The sequence below is a fragment of the Leptidea sinapis genome, chromosome 3 (genome assembly GCF_905404315.1).
Source record: "Leptidea sinapis chromosome 3, ilLepSina1.1, whole genome shotgun sequence".
NCBI classification, from domain to species: domain Eukaryota; kingdom Metazoa; phylum Arthropoda; class Insecta; order Lepidoptera; family Pieridae; genus Leptidea; species Leptidea sinapis.
The window spans coordinates 2,482,988-2,508,444 of NC_066267.1; the positions used below are offsets into that span (position 1 = coordinate 2,482,988).

Below are 25,457 nucleotides of genomic sequence, written 5' to 3' on the forward strand. Positions count from 1 at the left end.
TTATATCAGGCTATGGATGGCATTTCAACTGACCTTTAATAATTATATAAATGTACGTTGTGGTGTCTGTTTTTGAAACGAACTTACACGTACATACACCCTCTTTATAACAACAGTTATATAGAGGGGTGAGTACTGTAATATCAAGTACAAATATTTTTATTCAAAATAGTCTAAAACTACCACACATCCAAAAAAGTATGCCTCAGACCGGAGCAGAACGGGCGCAAAAAACTCAACGGGATTCTTTTTTTGTACATATATGATAACAATGTAACATCATACAATAAAATTTATTATTTAATAGCCTAAAGGCAGTCGCTCCATTCCCAATGTTTCTTTACCTTTTTTCTAACCTTAACTTTAGTAGTATGGTTTTTACGCACGCACACGCACGTTTTTTAGCAACTCTTTTGAATTTCGTTTTTTTGGACATTAATTGTTTTGAACATATTTTAAAATATTCAGTTATTTAAAAGAAATACATTTTATATTTTCACTTCAAAAGTGCTGAGTTTATTTGCTTTGTTAAACTATACAATATATATTTTCTGGTATGCTAAAGCTACAAGAAAAATTTCTCCACCTGTCTTGATGTATTTATAGTATCACTTGCTTAGTAATTATTTTAAATCACTTCAAACTACTAGTCTCTCTCTAGTACCTTAAGTTTTTTTTTAATTAGAGAGGGAGATTAATTGACTAACTTCGTAAACTCGGAAAATCATGCCGCTGTGCCCATACATAAGAATAATAACTTCAAAACTATAATAATAATGCACACTTGATTTTAGTATTAGTAGTATTTTGGATAGAATAAGAAAAATAATGAGCAAAATAAACAAAAAGCTGTACTCACTTGTTGATAGATTCCATTCTTGGTTTGATAGTCAAAAACGTAGACGTATGAGTTTCTCCTCTTCGCTGAATGTAGGTCTGCTGTAAGAACGATTGGTGCAACCACTTGTGCGTCACTTAGAGCTTCTAGAGTTTCATCTCTGTAACAATATCACTTAATATAATTTGGCTGGTACATACACATGGATTAAGCATTCCGGCTCGAAGGACCAAAAACATATACTGTTTTGTTTGATGAGTGAGAGATAAACTGATAGAATGAAATATATAATATAATAAACTAAGAAACAGATTTACAGTTTGAGGATAATATACCGATCGATACCCGGCAAATTACTGTGCGGTATAATGAAACTACTGAATTATATCAATGTATTTAAGTTACATAGCAATAAATGTGTATCCTGCGCGTCAAACTCATATCATTATAGTTAAGAACTATTATTTTCTCTAGTAAATTTTATAATTATTATGAACGGCTTGATAAGTTGAAATACCTGATATTGACGGGATGTTGCACTGGCCTCTCCCAATCCGTGTATTCATTAATAATTGTTGCTAATATCTCAGTCAAATGGAAACTGTATGTATTTCTAACGAAAGCTTTGAGGATTCTTGATCTTCTATCTGCTTCTATACCGAACAGAATGTCGTCGCCGCTAAACGCAAAGTACGCTTCAGCTTTTGTTACTCCCACCATCAGATCGTAGCTGGGAAACGAAAAAAAGATTATCTTATCATACTTCGGGGCTTGAACTTGGGAACTATTAGGAGTCTACTCAGACTCTAGCGGTTATGTTCAATGTTTTGAAAAACTAACAAACTATCTTACTTTTTTACAACAAACAAAAAAAATCCCATGATTGCTAGTTTATAAGAGAAAAAGTAGTTACATAGGTACAGTAACAACATGTTACGTAGGTTAAAATAATTGTTCTATTTGGAAAAAAAATGTTGGGGGAACGTACATTTAATATACAGTATGAATCCTAAGTATTTCCTTATAACTGCTGAATGTTGTTTTTAAGAATATCGTTCATTTTTCTATTATCAGGAAATGAGAGCTTTAGAGATCTTAGGTGTTTCCAAATCTCAATTAAATTCAACTCCAAAGTTATTGGTACTCGATATAAGTGAATGATTTTATCTACAGTAGATAATAAATACAAAATTATGAACACTTACTGGGCCAGTTGAGCAATAGAACTTGGTCTCATCAGCACGGCGTTGATGATGTTAACAGCTGTGGGCGGTTTGCCATCAGCCATCTGCCATTCAAACCCTGATTCTGGGTTGCTAAACATATCTCCCGTATCTTGAACAAAAATGGTACAAGCAACACTATTGTACAAACATGTTCATTACACAAACAACTGATGAGCATAACAGAATGTTAATTAAATTAATTGACGCAATTTTTAATAAGTTACTTAGCTCCTTTTCGTTACCTTCAAACCGATTTATAGACAATAACGTTAAGAAAATGAAGTATGGCGGTCTTATCTACCCGGGCGAAATTGTGGGCGCTCTTGAGTCAAAACGAATTTTTCAAAGTTACAAACCACAAAATACAACAGAAAATAAGCAATGAATTTTTATTCTATTGTATTTGTTTGTAATAGCGTGTATATTTCTGCTGGCCAGTATTAATATTGTCGCGGTATTTAACTGATCGGTATGACAATAAACAAAATAATAATAGTAAGCCGCGATACAGCTCATTAACCGTTGTGGTTCCAGTCCGATAATTATTATAGTTCTGGATTAATTGAAGCGCTTATTTTTATATGAGTAAAACATTCAAATTAATAAAAATTCAAAATATTTTGTGTATTACAATAATTGTTTTGTTTTTGATATGGATCGGAATGCCAACAGGAGGCCTTTACGTAGCGGCACAGATCGCCATAGCTATTAATTATTACTATTACTGAGCTACTAAGTCCTAAATCTTCTGTACCAAGGGCAGGGTGTATCATTTATCATTAGGTAGCGGTTTGCTCAGCCCTTAACGTTTCATTAAAATATAATTATCTATGAGGTGCCTAGTGTAGTTGTAACATTTCTTCTGTCTTTAATCCAATAATTTATCTTCCTACATCAGTTGTTCGTTTATTATATTTCGTCTGTTCGAAATGTATCATTTATTTATATTTCTACATCTGTTGCGTTATAATTTGTCTGTCTAAACTATCAATAATCTATCTTCCTACGTATGTTGTACATGTTTTATATTTTGTTAGTCTCAAAACTGTTAATAATTTATCTTCCTACGTCAGTTGTTCTATATTTCGTCTGTTCGAAATCTATCATTTATTTATCTTTCTACATCTGTTGCGTTATAATTTGTTTGTCTAAACAATCAATAATCTATCTTCCTACGTATGTTGTACATGTTTTATATTTTGTTAGTCTCAAAACTATCAAAAATTTTTATTACTACGTCTGTTGTAACATATTTTGTCTATCCAAAATCTATCATTTATTTATCTTCCTACATCTGGTATAGTTCGTCTGTTTGAAAACTGTGAATGATTCATCTTCCTACTTATGCTGTAATATATTTCGTTTGTCTAAAAACTATCAATTATTTATTGTCCTACGTCTGGTGTATTAAACTTCGTCTGTTTTTAAAATCTGTCAGTTGTTTATGTTTCTTATATGTGTATAGAGATTGCTCTAATTCTTACTTTTTCACTTTCTCTTATGGTTGCAAAAAGAAGTATACCAGTATTACACATGCAGTATTACGCATTACACCTTATTAAATCAAAAACTGACTATCAATTATTTCATTTGCAATTTCCTAATACACAAATATTGGGGTTGAGCAGGTTATCAACTGTAAAGTAGATCCTGTTGATGAAGCCACAACCTGAGAGTTGAACATAGTATACAAGATTTTATGACGATTCGTCACTCGAACGGTTAGCTCAGTTGGTTAGAGCACCGGCACGGAACGCCGGAGATCGTGGGTTCGAGTCTCGCATCGTTCATAAAATTTTGTTTTTCAAATTTTTTATCTTCCAGTACAAATTTATTTCTTTTTAGTAAATATCATATTCGTAAGTCATCTTTCGCATATCTACTTTGAACAGACTACTAAAGTACAGAAAAAATATTCCTGTCCCTTTTTAAACTAGACATCAAAGTCACTTCAAAGTAAAACTCATCAGAATCACAGAAATAAGATAAGAATTGTACGCAGTTTCTTTGACATTAGTAAGGATAATGAAATAAAAGAATTCTGTGTTGTATCACTTCAATATAATATAAAAAATTTCAAATTGACAAATTGTTCTCATTCAAGAATAACTTCTAAGATTGAACAAAGCCGTTTTGAACAACCAGACGTTAATATAATTTTGGTATTTACAATAAGAATTAACATTTTCTTTGTAATATTTGCATACCAGTCAGACAACATGAACAATACGCTTTTATTTCACTTGTTTGATTTAATATTTATGATTTTATTGATAGTAAACATTACATAAATTAAATTAAATATGTACATAATGTCAGACAAAATATTAAAAAGAGAACCATCTATTAATACAAATTCCATACATAACTCACAATTAGGCAGTATCAACATAACAAAAATGGATGTTATAAAACTATTAAAAGGCCTTGATGTAAATAAAGGGCCCGGACGAGACTATATACCACCCATATTTGCTAAACGTTGTTCTGTTTTCCTAGCAGAACCGTTATTGCTGATATTTAACAAATCTTTGTGTGACGGTGAATTCCCAAGTATTTGGAAAAGAGCCAGGGTAGTTCCCGTATTCAAAAGTGGGGATCGAAAAGACATAGCAAAGTACAGACCAATATGTATTTTATCAATATTTTCTAAAGTTTTTGAAAAATTAATTTGTCCGCTACTAGCATGGTACATGAAACCAGCGATGTCAGAAAACCAGCACGGGTTCATTAAAAAAAGATCAACTATGTCTAATTTAGCCTTCTTTGTGGATGACGTAACAATGGCTCTGGATAATACAGCTCAAGTAGATTGTGTTTACGCGGACCTATCAAAGGCGTTTGATGTAGTTGATCACTATATTTTGTTAGAGAAACTCCGGAGATACGGTATCTGCAGGATTCTACTTAGCTGGTTTGAGTCGTACTTAACGAATCGCAAAATGAATGTGGTTTTAGGAGGATATCAGTCCCACACATTTGTTGCGACGTCAGGAGTACCACAGGGCTCCAATCTTGGGCCCTTGTTATTTGGAATATTCATAAACGATATTATTGAATGTTTCAAGTACTGTCAGTTCCAAATATATGCTGATGACCTAAAGATATACAGTAAGATTAATGACATATGTGATTCAATTCATATTCAAAGTGACTTGGATAGACATTCTGATTGGTGCGATCTCAATAATTTAAAATTAAATCACTTGAAATGCAAAAGCATAACCTTCAGCAGAAAAATTTAAAATGTTGAGTTCGATTATAGTATCAAAAACAACATTTTAGAAAAAGTAAATCAAACCTACACTGATCTTTTAAAATTTTATAAAGCGTCGTCACTGTCTGATCGCAGGGACTTAATTGATCTCTCTTTCCTAAAAAATGTTATAGATGGAGGGGTCGATTGCCCAAATCTGTTGAGTAGGGTTGAATTGGCGGTACCAAAGCGTAATGCTAGGTCACATGTTCTCAAAAACTAACGTTCAGGCCTAGATTAACTAGATCGAACCTAGGCAGATCCGCCCCATTGTATAGAATAGTTGTCACCTACAACAACTTGCTTAAAAGAGCTGGTATAGATATTTTTCAGCACTCTGCCCCATGTTTCAAAAAAGAAATCAAATAATTATGAAAGTACTGCAAGATGTTTAGTCATTGTTCGTAGTTATTGTTTTATTCTTTAGTTTTTTCTTGGTTATTAAGTAAGAACATAGTTATTTTATTGTTTTATCAGCTTTTTGCTTTTGGCTTTAATTTGTAAAAATTTTACCAAAAATTGTTTTCAAAAGTTTTAGTTTAACAAAGGATGCATGTAATACTATTAAGCATGTCGAGTTAGCCTGTAAGTGGAGTATACAACATTATAAAAGAATTTTTAAATGTATCTATAGATTAAGATAGTTGTATGCACGTTGGCTTGCTAATAAATAAATAAATAAATAAATAAATATTCATTTCAGCCGGAGGACATCCACCACGAAAGATCGCCATAGCTTTCGGTTCTGCGTTGCCTTGATCCAACGTGTTCCGGCGATCTTGACCAGATCGTCGGTCCATCTTGTGGATTGCCTACCAACACTACATCTTCCGGTACGTGGTCGCCATTCGAGGACTATACTGCCCAAACGGCCATCTGCCCATCGAGCTGTGTTTTCTGCCCACTGCCACTTCAGTTTCACAACCATCTAGGCTATCTCGGTGACTTTGCTTCACCTACGGATCTCCTCATTTCTGATTCGATCTCACAGGCAAACTCCGGACATAACCCTCTTCACTGCCCTCTGAGCGACAAAGAGCTTATTCATAAATATTCAATATACGAATGGGAAATATTAAAAAAAAAATGCCAAAAATATTTTTCCTTTCCTGTCTACATAATCTATAAGTTCAATAATAAATTATTAATTTACGTAAGACAAAGTGTTGTAGATGAACTTTAAGTAAGATATATCAGATTTAACTAAACTTCATTTTGTAGTTTAAATCACAAGAATATTTTAAATTAAATTAAGTATTTGTAACAAATTTAATTTATATCATGACACATTGACACCAGCGGGATTACATCATCTAGAATCACTGCATGTGGGTAGGACAAACTTAGTATTACTTACAAACAATAATACAACTATGAACAATATCAGTCTCTCAGGGAATTCGTATCTCCTTCCTCTCGTCACACCTTTGGCACTCTTGAACTGATTTTTTGCAGACCATTATATATGCCTCACACCAAGTTTGGTCTATATTACTATTCTTAGCAATGATTTGGTGTAGAGTATTTTTCTTGAGTTTTTTTATGGAGTTTGCCTAATTCGTTGATTATTAAAAGGGCTTGATGCAAAACAATCTGACGAAAAATTTAAGGATTCTTACTAAAGTATCTCCTTTATTTATGGTACAAAATTCAACAAATAAACCGAAAACAAGTATGTTCGCCATATGATTCAAATAAAATTGTTTTAAGGAATGCCAACATTCGAATATCAAACGCGTGATTTACAAGATCTAAATATTTTTCTTCTGACAAATACACTAGGACACATCGAAGCATATCAACTAAAATAATAATAATAAAAGATAAAAATTACGCCCGGAAAAACCGACTGATAAGTTTTTGTTATTTTTATAAAATCCTTTTTTATGAAAATGAGGGGATGAGATGAGCAGGATGTTCAGTTGATGGTAATTGATACGCCCAGCCCATTATATTGCAGTACCCCTTAGGAATCTTGAAAATACACAAAAATAATGCGCTCGTCAGCATGAGACGTAAGATGTTAAGTCTCATTTGCTCGGTAATTTCACTAGCTACGGCGCTCTTCAGACCGAAACACAATAATGCTTACACATAACTACTTCACGGCAGAAATAGGCGCCGTTGTGGTACCCATAATCTAGCCAGTATCCTATGCAAAGGAGCCTCCCACTGGGTAATATAGGTACTGTTTGAATTAAAGTTTTTTCTATTTAAAAAAAATATAACAAACTGAGTATGTTATACTTAATTTAGATATTAAATTTAGACAGTTTTAGCCACTTAGTCCTTGAATGGGATTCATCTAATCCCTTTCTCTCTGGAGGATCCATAATAATCCACAGCGTTAGCAAACTCGGGGATACTATGAAACTTAACCGTGTTCCCATTCCCCGACTATTCTTGTCACGCTTCCACTTGTGAATTTTCACAAGCTTCCTTGTTTATCCCTTGAGCATTTTGGACATTCACTTTGCGAATATCTTGAAAAGTATTTTTAGCGAAGATAAGCTCAACTTTACGAGCGTCGTCAGCAGATTTCAAGGAACAGTTACCTTTTTGAAGTTTTCGGGGTACAAGTTATCTCATACTTAATAAAGCAAATTTTTCATGGAACAGTAATATAGATAAAGATTTTTAATGTATTGCTTTAGTATCTCCAATAAATAGTTTAAAATATTAAATTTATTAAATTGTTTTTTTTTTTTTTTTCTTTCGTTTTTCTTGTTTATTAAGTATGAACCTAATTATTATTTATTATCAGCCTTTTGCTTGTGGACTTATTTTTGTTATATTTAACAAAATTGTCTTTAGCTTCAAGTTTCGCAAAGTAAAAAGTTTAAGTTAAACAAAGAATGTATATTATACCATTAAGCATGTCGAGCTAGCCTGTAAGTGGAGTCTACAACATTATAAAATAATTTTTAAATGTGTCCGTAGATTAGAATAGTTGTATGCACGGTGGCTTCCTAAAAAATAAATATAATAGATAGCTATTATATAGATAACGACGACCCATATAGCCGAGTGGTCATTGACCCTGCCCCTTCTGGGCTGGAAATCTCGGGTTCGAATCCCGGTAGGTGTAGAAATTTATATGATAAATATAGATTTGTTTCTGATGGATGGATGTTTATTTGTATTTATGTATGTTTAAGTTTGTATATCGCATTAAATATACTGTTGTCTTGCAACCCATAGCACAGGTTATGCCTAGTTTGGCGCAAGATAACTTGTGTAAATATTATTATTATTAATTATTTTATAATAAATTTAAATCATTAGGTCATCAAATAACGAGAAGAATGGATCAATGCTATATTGTTATTTATTTTTTATGAAAATAAGGGATGAGACGAGCAGGACGTTCAGCTGATGGTAATTGATACCTTTTACGAATACAATGCAGTGAGGCTCAGGATTCTTGAAAAACCCAAAAATTCTGAGTGGCACTGCAATTGCGCTCGTTACCTAGAGACATAAGATGTGCAGTCTCATTTGCCCAGTAATTTCACTAGCTTCGGCGCCCTTCAGACCGAAACAGTATTGTTTACACATTACTGATTGAAACTAAATTTTATACATTGGCCTAAATTAACATTACCTAATAAAACCAACGTTTAAATGTCTTTAAAGTATAATGTGTGCACGGACGACTTATGGCCGTTATCAATAACCTATCTATGCTGAATTAAACTTACTAGAGGTAGACATATCAATCCTTTTACGCTTACATACATTTCAATAACCTATCTACAGATAGCATTGGACTATAACTAATAATATAACAGTATTGGACATAACTAGGGATAGATAAGATCTTGTCATTAAACGGTGATAGCAATGTATCCGTAACTAAAGATACGATATTGAAAACGGCTGTTAGTATGATAGAAAAAGAAAGAGCATTAGTACAATTGTCTAATAAGTATGTTGCTTAGCACCACATATTGCCTGCGGAGGTTGGATTTGTCAACAAACATTGACTGACAGTGTCCTCATTTTTTTAAGCAACTTTATATTGGGTTTTTATGGTGAGATTATTGGATCCCGGAAATAGATATCTTCAGAACGTAATTGTACTATAATTTGTGTCATAATCACATAATAAAAAATATAGCCTACCTATAACCACGCCATCTACGCTGGGCCCGAAGGCATACGAAAAGTCTGGCGCTTTTACAGGAGCCGATAGTATCATTTCCAACGGCCTGTCTCTCAAGCACCGGAGAAGGTCGGGTGGATTCAGATCTGCAAGAAAACAAATGATCAGGCATATTTGATAAATTATCTAATACTGCATACTCCTGGTGTAAAACCCCAATGCTATCATGTAAAACAAATATTAGTTAAGAATCAAAAAATATTAAATGACAACAAAATAACACAGATTATCTAAATTGACCAGGGAGTTTCATATGTGATTGTAAATGACTGAGAACAAATAAAGAAATATTGATTTTTTTAATAGAAATTATTTAATGATAATTTATTATGATGTTTTTACAAAATAACACATTAAAATAGTATCTATGACGATAAGAGAGTTAAGTTTAAAGAAAAGGCCATATGGCCTCGTACATGGCGTAGATACGCCATGTACAACCAAGGAGTTTTCAATTCAAAATATTTTAATATGACATGAACAGTGGAATATTCCATTCCCGATACTTTTAGTGCCGCCCTCGTAATAAATTAAACTCTCTATAACTCTCTGAGAGCCTGGTGGAATCTCAAAGACCGGCTCAATATTTAAAAAATATGAAAAACTAAAATATGATATACAAGCTGCAGTTTAACTCATGCGCCCGCGAATTTCAGTAAAATTTTAGTTTACTTATTACTTTATAGTACATATATTTGTATTTAATTTTTAGTACAGTGTAGTCATGACGACTATACATACAAAAATAATGTACCTATCTGAAAGATAGATCCAAGCAAAATCGTAAATTCGCTTTTTTGGTACTGTAATAGATTGATCAGTTTACATATATTTTATTTGGTATTGATTTGTAACAATAACAAACGGCTTAGAAATTATGTATTTATAAGAATAATTGTTCAAAAGCAAGTATAAGAATGACAGTTAAAAAAAATCATGTCGAGTCTCAAATAAATTAGAATCTTATCTAAGATCGTAGGACCACATAAGTGTGCGAATAATTTAAGTTTTATTTGTATGGATAAGCCTAGACAGTTTTCGAGGAATGCTTGAATTCAAAGTGTTAAATTTTAAATTAAGATTCGTAGTTTGTGTGGTTAGTGCCGTAAAACTTATCTCCTGACGAGCTAAGCTGCCACACCGCGCGTGGCGCCAATGCCATCCTTGTCTACCGCCGCATGACGCAACGGGCTCGAATTACAAAACAATTTATCGCTGTTCAAGTGTTTGGGTTTGTTTATAAAAACGAACGTCGACGCTTTTTTTTACACAAGCTAGCGCTTTGTTAGATAACATAAACAATAGATACTGCGTAATTTGAACAAATTTCGTATAAAGTAGGGCTGTTATGCGTTTTATATGATTTCTTTAGATTTATCTACAGATTACATTTCGATTATTACTAATGAATGAAGAAATTTTTTATAACTAAAACATACTTCAAAGTTACTAATTAGTAATAGAATAGTTACTAAATCATCATAGATAATACAAAAATAATTTTTAAATCGACTGCTACAGATAATTGTTACGGCTGACTGCATTTTGACGGCTTGTCGTATTTTACCCAGATAAAATTTTAAAATAAAAAAAAAAACTTTTATAGTCTGTTAAATTAATTCATTCAATGTACCATTTAATAAAAACTAAAGAATAATTGCCATTTGAGTATGGAGATGTGTTTAATTTTGTTTGGTGAAAAAGATATGATTTCCTAAATTACCTTGTGAATAAATATAATACCAAGTTATATTAAGGATTGTCTCCGCTGCGCACCAACTAGATACCGCACTACCTAACAACAATAGCTTCTTTATTACGGCAACTATTAGATACTTGTGGCACCTTTACGCTCAATGGCAGCTTTCAAATTGTGTAACATAAGCTTCGTATTATTTTACATTGAAATTAAGAAAATACAAAATACTTACTGATGATATGTGATCCCAGTGTCTTTATTATTACTTGTAGTATTTTAGTTTTCATTATTAGCAAATTTTAACAGAACATGTGGCACGTCAACGTCACACATTGTTCGAGACTGGCTCGAGTAGGACCACTGGGGCATAGTATTAGTTGCCGCACTTTGCGACTAAGCCTGCGGTATCAAGTTGGAACGCAGCGGAGACTAATTCTTAATATAAGAATATCAAGTTAATTACCGACTATTCTGAATCATGTTTTTTCAAATATATTATTTATACGAAATGAAATTATAGTTTTATAAAAAGTCAAAAATTTTATCATTACATTCGGTCTTTTCGATCCCACCATGTTGATGGTGAAATTTTATGCACCTGTCTTACAGAGGATTGATATGATATATAAGTAATAAAATTTAAAATGTAATATTTAAACAATGACCTGGTGAGCAGTTTGCATGGGCAGCTACTTTTCCTGCATACTTGTTGGGTTCTGCAACAAGTGCCCATGGGCTTAACCCTGATCCTGACATCAAGATTGCTCTGTGGAAGAGAAGACCTGAAACAAAATAATACAATTGTGGTTTATTCCTCGTAAATGACCACCTATGCTTTTCATTACATCACAATCTGACCCATGGTTCAGATTTTGTTAAAATTTTCAATGGTTTAATAAAAATAAGACGATGCTAAGTTCCTTCTTAAAACCTAGCTTTATATGTTCAAAGTCCGTGAAAATCTGAAAATTCATTTCGGAGATTAGTCGGAACAAACAGACAAAAAAAATACGAGTTGCACTCCAGGAGTGAAAACTTGAACATTAATATTGTGCATTTTTGAATATTTTGGAATGGTTAAGGAACAATTTTGCACGAATTGCTTTATTTATCAGTATGAAAATGTTATTTAAAAAAAAATTGCATTTATGTGGTTAAATACAATATTCATCTATGCGCTATCGTACACAAAAATGACAATTTATAGTAAAAGAAAAATTACACTTCAGCACCATTTTAATTATTTTGCATTAGAAAGTTTATATCTCAGAAAAATCAACTTTCATCCATAATTTCAACGAATCCTTGACCATCTTCATAACCAGCATCATCATCGCCAATCTTTAAAACTGATGCAATATTATTATGATAGCTTAAGTATGGAACAAAGTAATAAAAAAAAATTAAAAAAAAATAAGTAACAAAGAAAAATATATACTTTTGCCTTAGGGAGAGTCTTCGCTAGTGATAAAGCTTAAAAACCAAATAATTAAACTGTAAAACTATTTCACGGCTGAGATTCAATCCCTCGACCTCGCGGTGCTTCGGCAATAGAGAAACAGGCTTGAGGGTATCCCCAGGTCATCACTAGACACAGAATCGTCAAGTCAACTTTCATCAAAAGTGTACAGTGAAAATCGAGATTCAATTTTGAAAGAAATTCATGGACATTATTCTTCATCCCACTGTATGTGTTCACGAGCGTATGATAGCATCGATACTCGATGCTCTCTCCCGAGTTTGGGGCCACTAGCTGGTCTTCGGGGTTCATGATTTGCTTTAACAAGTCTTCTTCTCACTGAACTGTCACCATCATCTAAGACTTCTATGGCTTCAACTGTGTAGTTTTTATATACAAAATTAAACTATTTTTCGAATCCTGTATTAGTATTGGTAGTTATTGCAATTTTAAAAGTGTAATACTTTCGTTTGCAGGGCAGTGTGTGTGTGATATGTGAAAAATATAAGTGTAAAAAAACTTAAGGAGTATGCCGACGATTTACGATGAAGAAAAATACCTACACACACTTACGAAGAAACTCAAAAGGTTGTGGGTGAAGTAAACAACTGGGAATGGGCTTAAAAGGGCTTGAAGCAAGCAAGTCGAGTTGGAGAGACTAGCCCGTAAATAGCATCATATTTCTATAAAACTGTCCAAGGTCTTATTCATCAAAGTCGGTTTATTAAGGATTCAAATTTAAATAAAATATATTTGTTCGCTCGTTTATAATGTACTGTGATTAATACTGTACTTGGTACTGTGTGATTTTTTTATTATAAAAATAAGGGACAAGACGAGCAGGACGTTCAGTTGATGGTAACCGATACCCCTAGCGCCCTTCAGCCCGAAACACAGTAATAGTTATTTTACGGTTATGGTTACAATACTGCTCCACAGCAGAAATAGGCACCGTTGTGGTACCCATAATCTAGCCGGCATCCTGTGCAAGGGAACCTCCTACTGGTAGTGATTAGAACTATGAAGAATTAACCAATTAATTGCTTGCACTTGCGCGATGTTATAGGCATAGTAAAAAATGTAAATATATATACTTATCATGCAATAAAGTTTAAAAAAAAACAACTTTTAAACATGTATTTTATATTATTATAAGACAAGATAACTCAAAAGTGAAAAAATATTTTTCTTTACAACAATGAAGTTCAAACTAAATGTTACGAAAAATTATCAATACAAATATATTCGTTTCATGTAATCGTTATTAATTACTATGATTTTTTTTGGGTATATTTTTTGTATTTAATTTTAATTTACGCCTAAAATTAAGTTCACACACATGATAGGTATTAATATTTCCTTCATATGCACGGACAAGCAATTGCCACCCTCGCCCATATCTTTGCCAATTCAACAATGCCATTTAAGCTTGCATGACAAATCCTCACACGGGAACTCAACCAAATAACAAAACAGATTTGTGTATATAAAATACTAGCAGAAGCCCGCGACTTCGTCCACGTAGATAGACTTTTTAAATATAATAAGCAAATTTGGAATTGAAGATTATCTCATGTCCTATTCTAGTTCCGGTTTCCGTTTTTGCTCCCGTTCGCAACATATTATTATATGAATCCTATTTCGAGGAAGATTGCTACGACAAACTAAACCTACTATTGGCATAGATATAGGTCATAGACGTGAATTTCATTTTTTCACAAATCTCACGCGAACCATGGATTTTTCCGGGATAAAATGTAGCCTATGTCTTTTCCTAAGCTCTAGTCTATCGCTGTACTAAATTTCATCAAAATCGGTTCAATAGCTCCAGCGTAAAAGCGTCACAAACAAACTTACATTCTCATTTATATTAGTAAGGATTATGCTCACGAAATACAAGTTAGAAATGAAATACAAGTATTTTATGTAATGCTAGTCGTTTGCTAAGAGTTTCTTGCCTTATAAATAATTCCTGTAAAGTGAAACTCTACGGTAAAGGCAGGTATTCGTTCGAATAAAGATGACATTCTCGTGGCCTCGACGGATATCCGATGTACTAAGACTTCCGATGTCTTTGGCCTTAAAATTCATGTTGGAAAATCTAAAATTGCTTTTTAAAATGCTGTCACCTATACAATGTAAGATTGCCATGGCTATTTATATTATTATTGTAAGATATATTTACATTAAATACTTATGGTTATTTAGTCTCTTCATACACTCACATTCTGTGGCGACAAGTGTAGTAGCAGTAACAGTTTTAACGCGCTGACAATGACAGATGCTTGTACCTGACACATACTTCAACACTAAGCTTTGACAGATCATTCATTTTCGCACGGGTATAATATAATTATACTGTATTTGAATATTAACTTACTGTATATTTTTAACCAATGAGAGAATTTGCGATCGTAGTGTACTTTTTACCTGAGTAGGGGAATCGTGTATTCTATCGAGTAAAACATAGCGCTCATTACCATTTAAAATGCAGCAATACCACCATTTCCTACCCTTTACTTAAACAAAATCACAAATGAGGAGATCCGTAAGAGAACCAAAGTAACTGACATAGTCCAAACGATTGCGAAACTGAAGTGGCAGTGGGCAGGGCACATAGTTCGACGGACAGATGGCCGTTGGGGCAGTGAATTCCTCGAATGACGACCACGTACCGGAAGACGCAGTGTTGGCAGGCCCCCCCACAAGATGGACCGACGATCTGGTCGCCGGAATACGTTGGATGAGGGCAGCGCAGGACCGATTGTCGTGGAAATTTTTGGGGGAGGCCTTTGTCCAGCAGTGGACGTTTTCCGGCTGATGATGATGATGAAACAAAATTAGAAATAGATTGTCTTATAACTCCTTCCATATATTTGTATATACATTTCAGACCAGTTTTCACTTCAATTATACAAAAACACTTCCTGAGAATGTAAAAAATATAGCTTGGAATTAAATATTTATTTACATTGTAGATCTAAGATTATTCTCTTAAACATTGCTAATAATTGAAACTAAAATGCTGAACTTTGTGAAAATAATACTAGTATTATTATTATTCAAAAGTTAATGAAGTAATCTGGTGTGACATATAAAATAATCAAAACTAACAAAATATGCCGCTTGATGGCCATAAAATTATGTCGATATTCAAGCTGCTGAATAAACAAGCTCGCCAAATTATATCTGCATCGATTGAATGAATTATTTTCATTTTGTCAATGAATTCATTTCGAACATTCGAGAATGATATTGGCATATATCGATAAAAGTTCATTCATTGGAATCGCTTTGTATTTTTGCGCTTTCCAAAAGTTCCAGTGTTATTCTTTGTTCGGAAATTTCAAATGGGATTATATTTTGATGGGGCTTAAGCTTTAATTTGAACTTTCAATTGGATTTCGTTTTAAATTAATTTAAAAAAGTCAATGGAGCTTTGAAATTTCATTTTTAGTTTATGCGATATTTAATTATGAGTATATACTAAGTCGAGAAACTAGGTTATTTGAAGGCAAGCTTTGGTACAGTATGTGGACTAGCGGAAGTCAAGAATTACAGCAGTTATTTCAAAATATGATATACCAGTCTATCAAAGAGATTGAAGTAGGTACAAGCAATCATTGCCAAAAGGACATTGCTCTGTGTCTATACATTATTCGCCCCAGCTCCGCCAGCAGTTCAAAAATGCTTGAAATATATTAAATTACCTACAGATTCTCTTTATACATTATTTATAATACGGACACTTCAGGAATTTGCATTATTTTAAAAAAATATATCAGATTAAGACGTTTTAATAAAGCAGTTAATAATATAACACCAATGACCGTTCTATATAGAACGTCATTGAAAATTGTTTTTATTAGAGTTCTGTGCGCTCGTTCTAACTGAAGCATAAACGTTTTGCCAGCTCCACCCCACGCACAAATGCAATAGGTCATGATTGGGACATAGAGAGATTTGTACACCATCATAGTTGCCTGGGGCCACGTCTCTTAGATTTTTAAATAATGGAATGAGACATTTTATTTTATTTTTTGTATTATAAATTAGGGTCGTCCAATTTAGTAATCAATCAATAGTATTGATACCTACCCCAGATATCAAGGCCAGTTTATTTCCATATTGCAAGCAATCAGAGTAGATATAGAAAAGCTGAGTTATAAGTAGGTACAAATAAAAACAGAATCACTGAGAAGTTGAGAACACACAACACAACAACGACGATCGAGAGGGACTGACAGTGACAGCAAGACTCGAGAGACGGATATTTTTTCAACGTTTTTATATAAGACTAGCTGACCCAGCAAACGTTGTATTGCCGATATTAAAATCGCGATACAAAAGTAACCGTTGAACGTAGATGAGTGAAAATGTGAAGTTTGCTGACTCATAATCGAACAAATTTAAAAACAACTGTCAAAAAAATTAAAAAAAAATGGCGTGGACCACCCTTAACATTTTGGGGGATGAAAAATTAGATGTTGTCCGATTCTTAGACCTACCCAATATGCACTCAAAATTTCATGAGAATCGGTCAAGCCGTTTCGGAGGAGTTCAATGTTTAACACCGTGACCCGAGAATTTTATATATTAGAAATAATAAAAAATAAACTGTATAATATCGAATCGAATTGTCATCCACAATTATTTTTGAATCGTGAGTGATTCATCCTCTTTCATATAATCAATTTGAGATGACAGGCATTTGAAACAAATTTGATTAATATGATTTTATGTACTCTATGGTTCAAACATGTCGGCCATCATTATAATTCGTCAAGTACAATTCTTTTAAAATATACATTTTGATTCATAAGTGTGCGTCTGATATAAATATTTTCAACTAATAGAATAAAATATTTAAATAATTATGGTGTAAGTCCCATGTTCATCGGTTCTGGGGCGGATTTAGATATTGTCCTTTTTAAAACATGCTTGGTACCAAGAATAAAAGTACTACCGATAAAGTAGGAGTACATTGGTAACACGTATTTTAACAATTAGATCCAATTTCACTTATGGAACGGCAGGCAATACCAGTTTAATCTCGCACGAGCAACTAAAATATTTTTTATCAAGTTCGTCTTATTGTATGTTCTATGTAAAATACTATATACTTTAATCTATATGTCGTAAATGAATCAATAAATATGTTTGGTTAGTGTCGACTTGTTGAAGAACAATCAACAAATTATCTTCGAAGAAACTGGACTGTTACTAGATGAGTAAGCTTCCCCAAATAGTGGCTCTTGAGGCGTAAATTCGCTCACACTTGCGTACTTTTGTGCGTCTTCTCTATTGATTTCTTTAGCATCTTTCTCTATGTCGCAATCTAAGGTAATACCATACTCACAATTTGGGCATGGCAAGCGTTTACACTTCCATTTATTTATGGAAGAGGAGGACAAACAAACGTTTTAAGTTAAGTGAACCTAAGTGATCACCGCTCACATTCTCTTACAACACCTGAGGAATGGCATGAGCATTGGCGGCCTTTTAGGAAGGTATACGGTCTTATTCTTGAAGGTACTCATGTTATGTCGTTCTGGAAACACTGCTCATTCCAGAGCTTGATTGTACGTGGAAGAAAGTTCCTTGGAACTTGTTCCCTGAAACGAATCAGGTCAAATAGCTCTTCGGATAATTCCACGTGATAAACGAACGGGGTAGAAGACACACAATGAAGCGGCTTTTCTACGCAACGCCAAGTCATCATGCCGTTCACAAAGCACTGAATCACCGACAATTCGAGCACTCTGTGTTGCACAAGATCAAATGGTTCGAGCTGACACTAGGGTGCTCCAGACCCAGAGATGAACAATATTCCATATGTTTGAAGGCTTGAAGTATTGCCGTGCTCTATTTATAACGCCAAGTTTCTTAGAAGCCAATTTGGCTTTGCCTTCCAGGTGACCAAGGAATTTGCAATCGCTCGAGATCGATAGAGAAGTGTTTCCGAAGATCCGTGGTAGAAGGAATGGGATTTTGTTAGTGGTAAATGCGCAGTCTTTAGCCTTCTGTCATGCCTTTTTCCGTCTGTAGGATGCATTGGTCCGAACACAGTTGACGTTGTTGGAATTTCAGTGGATGCAAACATTATGCTTAACTTGAGCAAAATTGTGCTATTATTTATCTTCTTTCTAAACTAAGTTGTATGTCGCTAAGTAATAGTTTACATGGTATAAATTATGCATTCAAGTAGAAAAAGTTAACGAAATATTCAACAAAAAGAAATCTATTGAATTGAACAAAAATTAAAGAAGTTTCTATCGAACTTTGTCACAGATAAGCCCTTGGAATACTCCAGTTGGGTCACTCGCACATTCATTTGGAATAATCCCAGCTTTGGAATGAATAAGACGCTTAGCTTGCTTTGCATTCATACTCACGGTACTTGTCAAACATGGCTTATTAGCATAATATCTACCTTTGGAAACCTGCAAATTGTGTGATGTAGGTAAAATATATTTAAATTTCAAACGTGTTAGGAAGTTATATTTAAGCTACCTATATCTTTAACATCTTTACTGCATATTTTCGTCAGTCCTTGAAATTGCATTATGGATAAGATGTGAACTAAAATAATAATAATAAAAAAAATTAACAAAAAAACAACCGACTACAAAAACTCTATTCCAAAACAATAGATATAATATATACCTACTAAAAAGTATAAAAATAATTGCGTATTTTTATACAATCTAATTAATAAATCTAATTCTAGTAACCATTATTGTTATTTTTGAATCGGTGTACACCCGCCGCAGCCCCGCTCTGACCTCTCGCCTCCTCACGTCGCGCGTGCGACTCAAGCACATCTCCCCGATAACTATGTCCGTAGTTACAGACCTACCTTGGCTGACACCGACTTTTTGATCCTGAGAATTGAAGAGTTCCGTTTCTTTGTCATGGATCCCAAAAGCAGAACCTAACCAAACTCTCACGAAACTACCTTTAAAAACAAAATTGTTGTTTTTATTTAATTCCGAACACTTTCATATTTACTCACCTTTCAAACCTTCCCTGGACTTCCACAAATAATTCAAGACCAAAATTAGCCAAATCTGTCAAGCCGTTCTCGAAGTTTAGCGAGACTAACGAACAGCAATTCATTTTTATATATAAAGATTATGCCTGGGACAAAAAAAACAGTAACTGGGACTTTATTATAATGATGTGTATACAATTTACATATGTACAATGTATTTACCCTTAAAGCTATAATGTAAGATATACTAACATTAAAATGATCATCGAAATAAATCACATATACAATATAAATATGTTCCATGAATTAAAAATACAACACAAAATGAATACTCCGTTAAATATGAGCTACAAATTGTTGGTATCTGATAAAGTGTATGACCAACATACCGTGGTACATAAGAGTCCTTTACCTATTTTGGGTCAACAATGTTGAGGTTGCGGTCTCTTTAAACTTTAAATATGCATATATTCTCGTTAAAAATACCGTAACTTTGTCAATTTTTACACTTTATATTCTAACCTTGATATCCCCTATAACAGTTTTCGTTTGTTTCAAAGTTAAAAGTCAAAGTTAAAGTGAAATAAATTTTATTCAATTAGGCTTATACTGAGCGCTTTGGAATCGCCACTACAAGTATTTCTTTTAAATTATTTAATTCACCATAACTGTCCCTTAATAGCCAGTAACGCATCTGTATACTCTCCGGTGGTGCAGTTTTCCATGGGTGGCAGTGATCACTTTCCATTAAGTAATCCTCATGCCCATCGGCCCCCTTTTTCCACAAAAAAATCGTTATTTCTATTCAAATAGTACGTATTTCTTAAAATAGACTTTTATTTCAAGAAATACTTAATTCAAATCTCAATAATTGGCACTACAGTAGTGCCAACTAAGAGTTGGTAGCATCATTACGGAAGACGGTCGTGCCCTATATAAGCTAGAACGATTAGTTTGAGGACATTGTGAATTGTAAGTGCCCAAATTGTATAAAATATAATAGTTATTAGTGGAAAGTGTAAAATACAGATATTTAAAATTTAAGTGCGTTTAAATTACCACCCTTCTACATAAAATACAGTGAAGGGATAAATACACTTTGAAAAATATGAGATATATCAATGAGATCCAAGTATTTTTTATGATTTAAGACGTGAAGTGAAATGTGATGAAGTATGAAGAATAACAAAAGTATTTCAAAAGAACCCTGTTTTTATATTTCTCGGATCGTTTGTAGTTTTATTGCAAGAATAGTTGGACTATTTTGAGGACTCTCAGAATTCTCGAAATGCAGTACAATCTCAACTACATTTTATCAAGTAGCAAGAAACATTTTCAGCTCCACAAAAGCAAGTTATTTCCTTTGTGCGTTAAGTGTTCTTAATCTTTCTGTAGAATAGCCAGTGAGAAGGTAAAATAAAATATATATATAAAGATAAATCTTTTCAATTGGAAATGTTACAACAAAAAAAATAATATTGATAGCGTTAAATCTTGTATGTCTTGTTCAACTCTCAGGTTATTCCTTCATCTACAGGATCTACTTTACAGTTGATGACCTGCTTGACCCTAATATTGGCATATTAGAAAATTGTCTTAAGATCTCTTTCAAAGCTTAATTAATAATAATTATTTAATCTAATAAATTTTAATTGTGTAATTAATCCCACAAGTGTGGTTTATCACTTTAAACAATATCAAATTGCTTATGTAGATAACAACAATATCTTAGAATAGTTTTAAATAATATTATTGATGTTACGGTGAAACGAAGTATTAAATATCCACTAGCTGCCCCGACAGACGTTGTTCTGTAGATAGAAAAAAAACAACTGTTTTATATTTCAAAACATCAAAAATTGTTTCGTAAATATGCTCCCTGTTGTTAGAATGAAATTGTTTCACAGCGGAACTGTCAAACCGTGCGTCACTAAATTGTCTCATAGAAAATATGTCCATACAAAACAAGTATTGAAAATAAAAATATTTATGGGTCCCAAATTGAAATAAAAATTACCCTATCTCTCAAGTTGGACCAAAATGCACTCCATGAAGTAATCACCATGAAAATCCGTTCATTAGTTTAGGAGTCCATTGAGGACAAACATTGTGACACGAGATTTATATATATTAAGATTATGCTAAATAATTATTACAGTAGATTGGCATTATTTAGAACAAGTAAAAACAAGCGATGTCGTAAAATCCGTTCATTAGTTTAGGAGTCCATTGAGGACAAACATTGTGACACGAGATTTATATATATTAAGATTATGCTAAATAATTATTACAGTAGATCGGCATTATTTAGAACAAGTAAAAACAAGCGATGTCGTTTACATAATATTGAATATTTATGACTATGATCTTTTAAGATAAAATATGAATACAATGACATCGTATTAACTAGTTGTATTCAACCGACTTCCAAAACAAGAGGACGTTCTCAATTCATTTATTTTCTACTAGCTTTTGTGTTTCGGTCTTAAGGGCGCCGTTGAAATTACTGGGCAAATGAGACTTAACGCTCAAAATTTTTGTGTCTTTTAAGAATTGTGAGCGGCACTGCATTGTACTGGGCAGTGTGTATCTAATACCATCAGCTGAACGTCCTGCTCGTCTCGTCCCTTATTTTCATTAAAAAATAAATATTTCTGGTTGTTCTCTACTTACCGATGGAGAGTATTTGAACAGACACAACCAAGTAGGCAGGATTATCCATCAGACACTTGTTCTTCGATACAATCTTATGCATTTTGAAGTCCTGTATTACAGCCGTGCTAAGCTCAACTGGAACCGATTTATCATCACGGACAGAACTATCATTGCAAACTAAACCAGCTGGATATTGTGTTGGTAGATCGGTTAGAGCGTAGGGCATTTATTGTTGATATCACCGTTCCGTGTGATAATAACCTTGTGAAAGATGAGATACATAAATTGTCGAAGTATCTGTGCGTAAGTGCAGCTAGCAAGCGAGGTTACTGACATGTGGGATGTTGATGCTACAATAATTGTCCCGATAGTCGTTTCCGTAAACGGTCTTATAGCAAAGAGCCTCGACCACCTCACAAGACGCACTCGCTTAATAACTGTATTAAGGGTCAGATACAGGAGGTAGCTATTTTGGGGATGGCACGTATCATGCGGCGGTTCCTCAGTCTGTCGCCCTAACCACTGGCAGAATTGTAGTGAACCTACACCGGCCGGTCAGACTCTATTTTTATATTTATATTGATAATGATGTTTTTTATAAATATGTTATTATTATAAAAATAGGACTTAAGATTCACTTATAATAAAGTGTATAATATTAATATAGTTTCATTACATTGTGATGGTATAATGCGCGTTACAATTACTACCTACTTCCATGCGGTTCTTCTACACTCGTGTTCCTTAATCAATTGCCGATAATGGCAGTAACTTTATAATATTTTTTTTATGAAAATACGGAACGAGATGAGCAGGACGTTCAGCTGATGGTATAATGCAATGCTGCTCAGGATTATTGAAAATCCCAAAAATTCTAGGCGGCTCTACAACTGCGCTTTGAGATATAAGATGTCAGGTCTCATTTGCCCAGTAATTTCACTAGCTACGGCACCCTTACCGAATCACAGTAGTGCTTACGCATAGCTGCTTCACGGCATCCGGTGCAAAGAAGCCTTCCACTGCTAAAAAAAATTAAAGCACTGCTTCGGAAACAATTAATGCGCTCGGAGAGAAAATAAACGTCGAAAGAAGTCTCCCATTATACTCTTTTAAAAATAATAGTGAAAAATGATGTAGAGCACATCTTTTATTATATTATGGAAGAGAGGGCAAACGAGCGTAAATAATTTTTCAAACATCGCTTTTTCTATGAAATATTGTAACTTAGTCCCTGACTAGCAGACCAGCTTTTATAAAAAAAAAGTATATATATAATAGAAAGGCGTTTTCTACATTAGCTGGAAATTCATGAAAAAAGTGTTACACATTTACCCTTTTAATTATATTTGAACGACATCAACCAAAATTGCTAATGAGTCACAAATTGTCGTTTTTAGAAATTATTTTTCATTCTGTCAATACCCATTATCAGACTTAACTAGAAAGAAACTCGGAATCATATGCTTACTCATTGGAGTGTATATAAATCACTTGAGCATTGAACATTAACAATATGGAATGAGTACTTTGATGAAAGATCACAAACCAAAGCTATTTGGTTTAAAACAATACAACCAAGTATAGCTACTCATATTTGGTTCGAAAATGTTAATATGAGCAGGTGTGACATTGTTACACATTTGAGGCTTCGATCCGGACATATTCCACTCAATAACTTTGTTTATCTAACGGCCGTTCCCAATATACTATCTATAGATAGAGATAAATTAGTAACTTCTACTGTCAGTAATAAGTTGTCAATAACCTGAAGCTGTCCCAATATACCCGATAAGTCATTCTTATCGCCTTATATTGGGACGCGTGAATTGCAATTTTCATAAAAACTTCTATCGCTGTTAAGCTATACGTCGTCCCATTGACAGACAGCGTGTACGGATAAGGTAAGTTACCGTCGATAAGTTTATTGGGACAGAAAAGTCAACGATAGTTACGACTTTTATCTCAAGTAAGATAGATAGACAAATAGACAATAGACTGAATATTGGGAACGGCCGTAAGTGAGTAAAGTCACCTTTATGTGTAGAATGTGGTAGAATTGAGGATGCATACCATATTATGGTGGAATGTGTTCGAATCGAGGCTGAAAGAACAAAATTCTCTCTGAAATTCCAAATGAACTTATATGAAATAGGAGCGTGTAATCTTATATTGGCTTTCCCCCTTTCGGAGGCTAAGAGTATATATAAGTTGGTTAAGTTAGGTTTAGGTAGGAGAAAATATAAAATGTGTTTTTTTTCGCTATTTGTATCATAATGAGGGTGGCATGTTAACCCTGTGATCAAACCATCTGTAAATAAATAAAGATTGAAAAAAAAGAGTGTGTGTCAGCTCCAATGCAAGACTGGAGTTTACTCCTCAAAAACGATTGTCTTTGAACACGTACTAAACAAAATCAAGTTCAATGGAGTCGGTTACAAACAGACATATAGTAGAAGCTATTAAAAGCGTATTTATTAAAAATGAAATAAATCCTTAACGCTCAAAATATGTCAGGAAATGCCCAAACACAACTCCTGTTAATAGTGGAACTCAAAATTCCAATTTTATAATGCCATCAAGGAAGTTGCATTTTGGTACACCTTTTTAGGTATTTTATTCTACATCCGTAAGCTATCACGCAGTATACTGTGTATGCTGGCTACACACAAGAATATATATAACACACACACACAAAACTGTCACACACACAAAAAAAAATTACTATTTGGCGTGAAATGCGCTATATATACTATTATTCTTAAGTTTATTCAATTATAATGTTGGTTGTGTTGTACTTAAGATGATTACAGTTTTACGTTAATTAATTAATGACTCCAAATATGATTAGTTATGAGTTTGAACTTAGATTAGTTTCAATCATTTTTAGTTAATAATTAATGATTTTAGAATATTGTTTGAATCCAAAGTAACTTGAATTTGCTTTCTACCAATTATTTAAAATCGTCTTTTAATTATTTTGTGGGTAGTTACCTAATTTAAAAGCATTGTGTAATATAGATAGCAAGGGTATAAAACCAGTTGTTTGAGTGCGCGCAGCTCAAGCGGGGGCGCCCACCAAGAAGCCTAATGAAGACAAAAATGTTGAAAAACGGAAGGAAAAACGTCATGGGGGACGCAAGAACCCCACCCCAACGACCTGGACAT

General features: G+C 33.5%; 1 protein-coding gene across 1 annotated transcript in view; it reads right to left on the reverse strand.

The window, feature by feature from the left end:
* Positions 1-25,457, reverse strand: part of LOC126979407 (neuroligin-1-like) — a gene marked incomplete at its 3' end in the record, with an annotated part of 136,327 nt that overhangs the window by 14,244 nt on the left and 96,626 nt on the right. The window contains exons 6-10 of the mRNA XM_050828692.1: positions 11,850-11,966; positions 9,446-9,571; positions 2,044-2,173; positions 1,356-1,568; positions 860-998 (exon numbers count right to left, since the gene is read on the reverse strand). Coding sequence (XP_050684649.1) covers positions 860-998; positions 1,356-1,568; positions 2,044-2,173; positions 9,446-9,571; positions 11,850-11,966 — 725 coding nt within the window. The remainder of the gene's footprint in view (positions 1-859; positions 999-1,355; positions 1,569-2,043; positions 2,174-9,445; positions 9,572-11,849; positions 11,967-25,457) is intronic.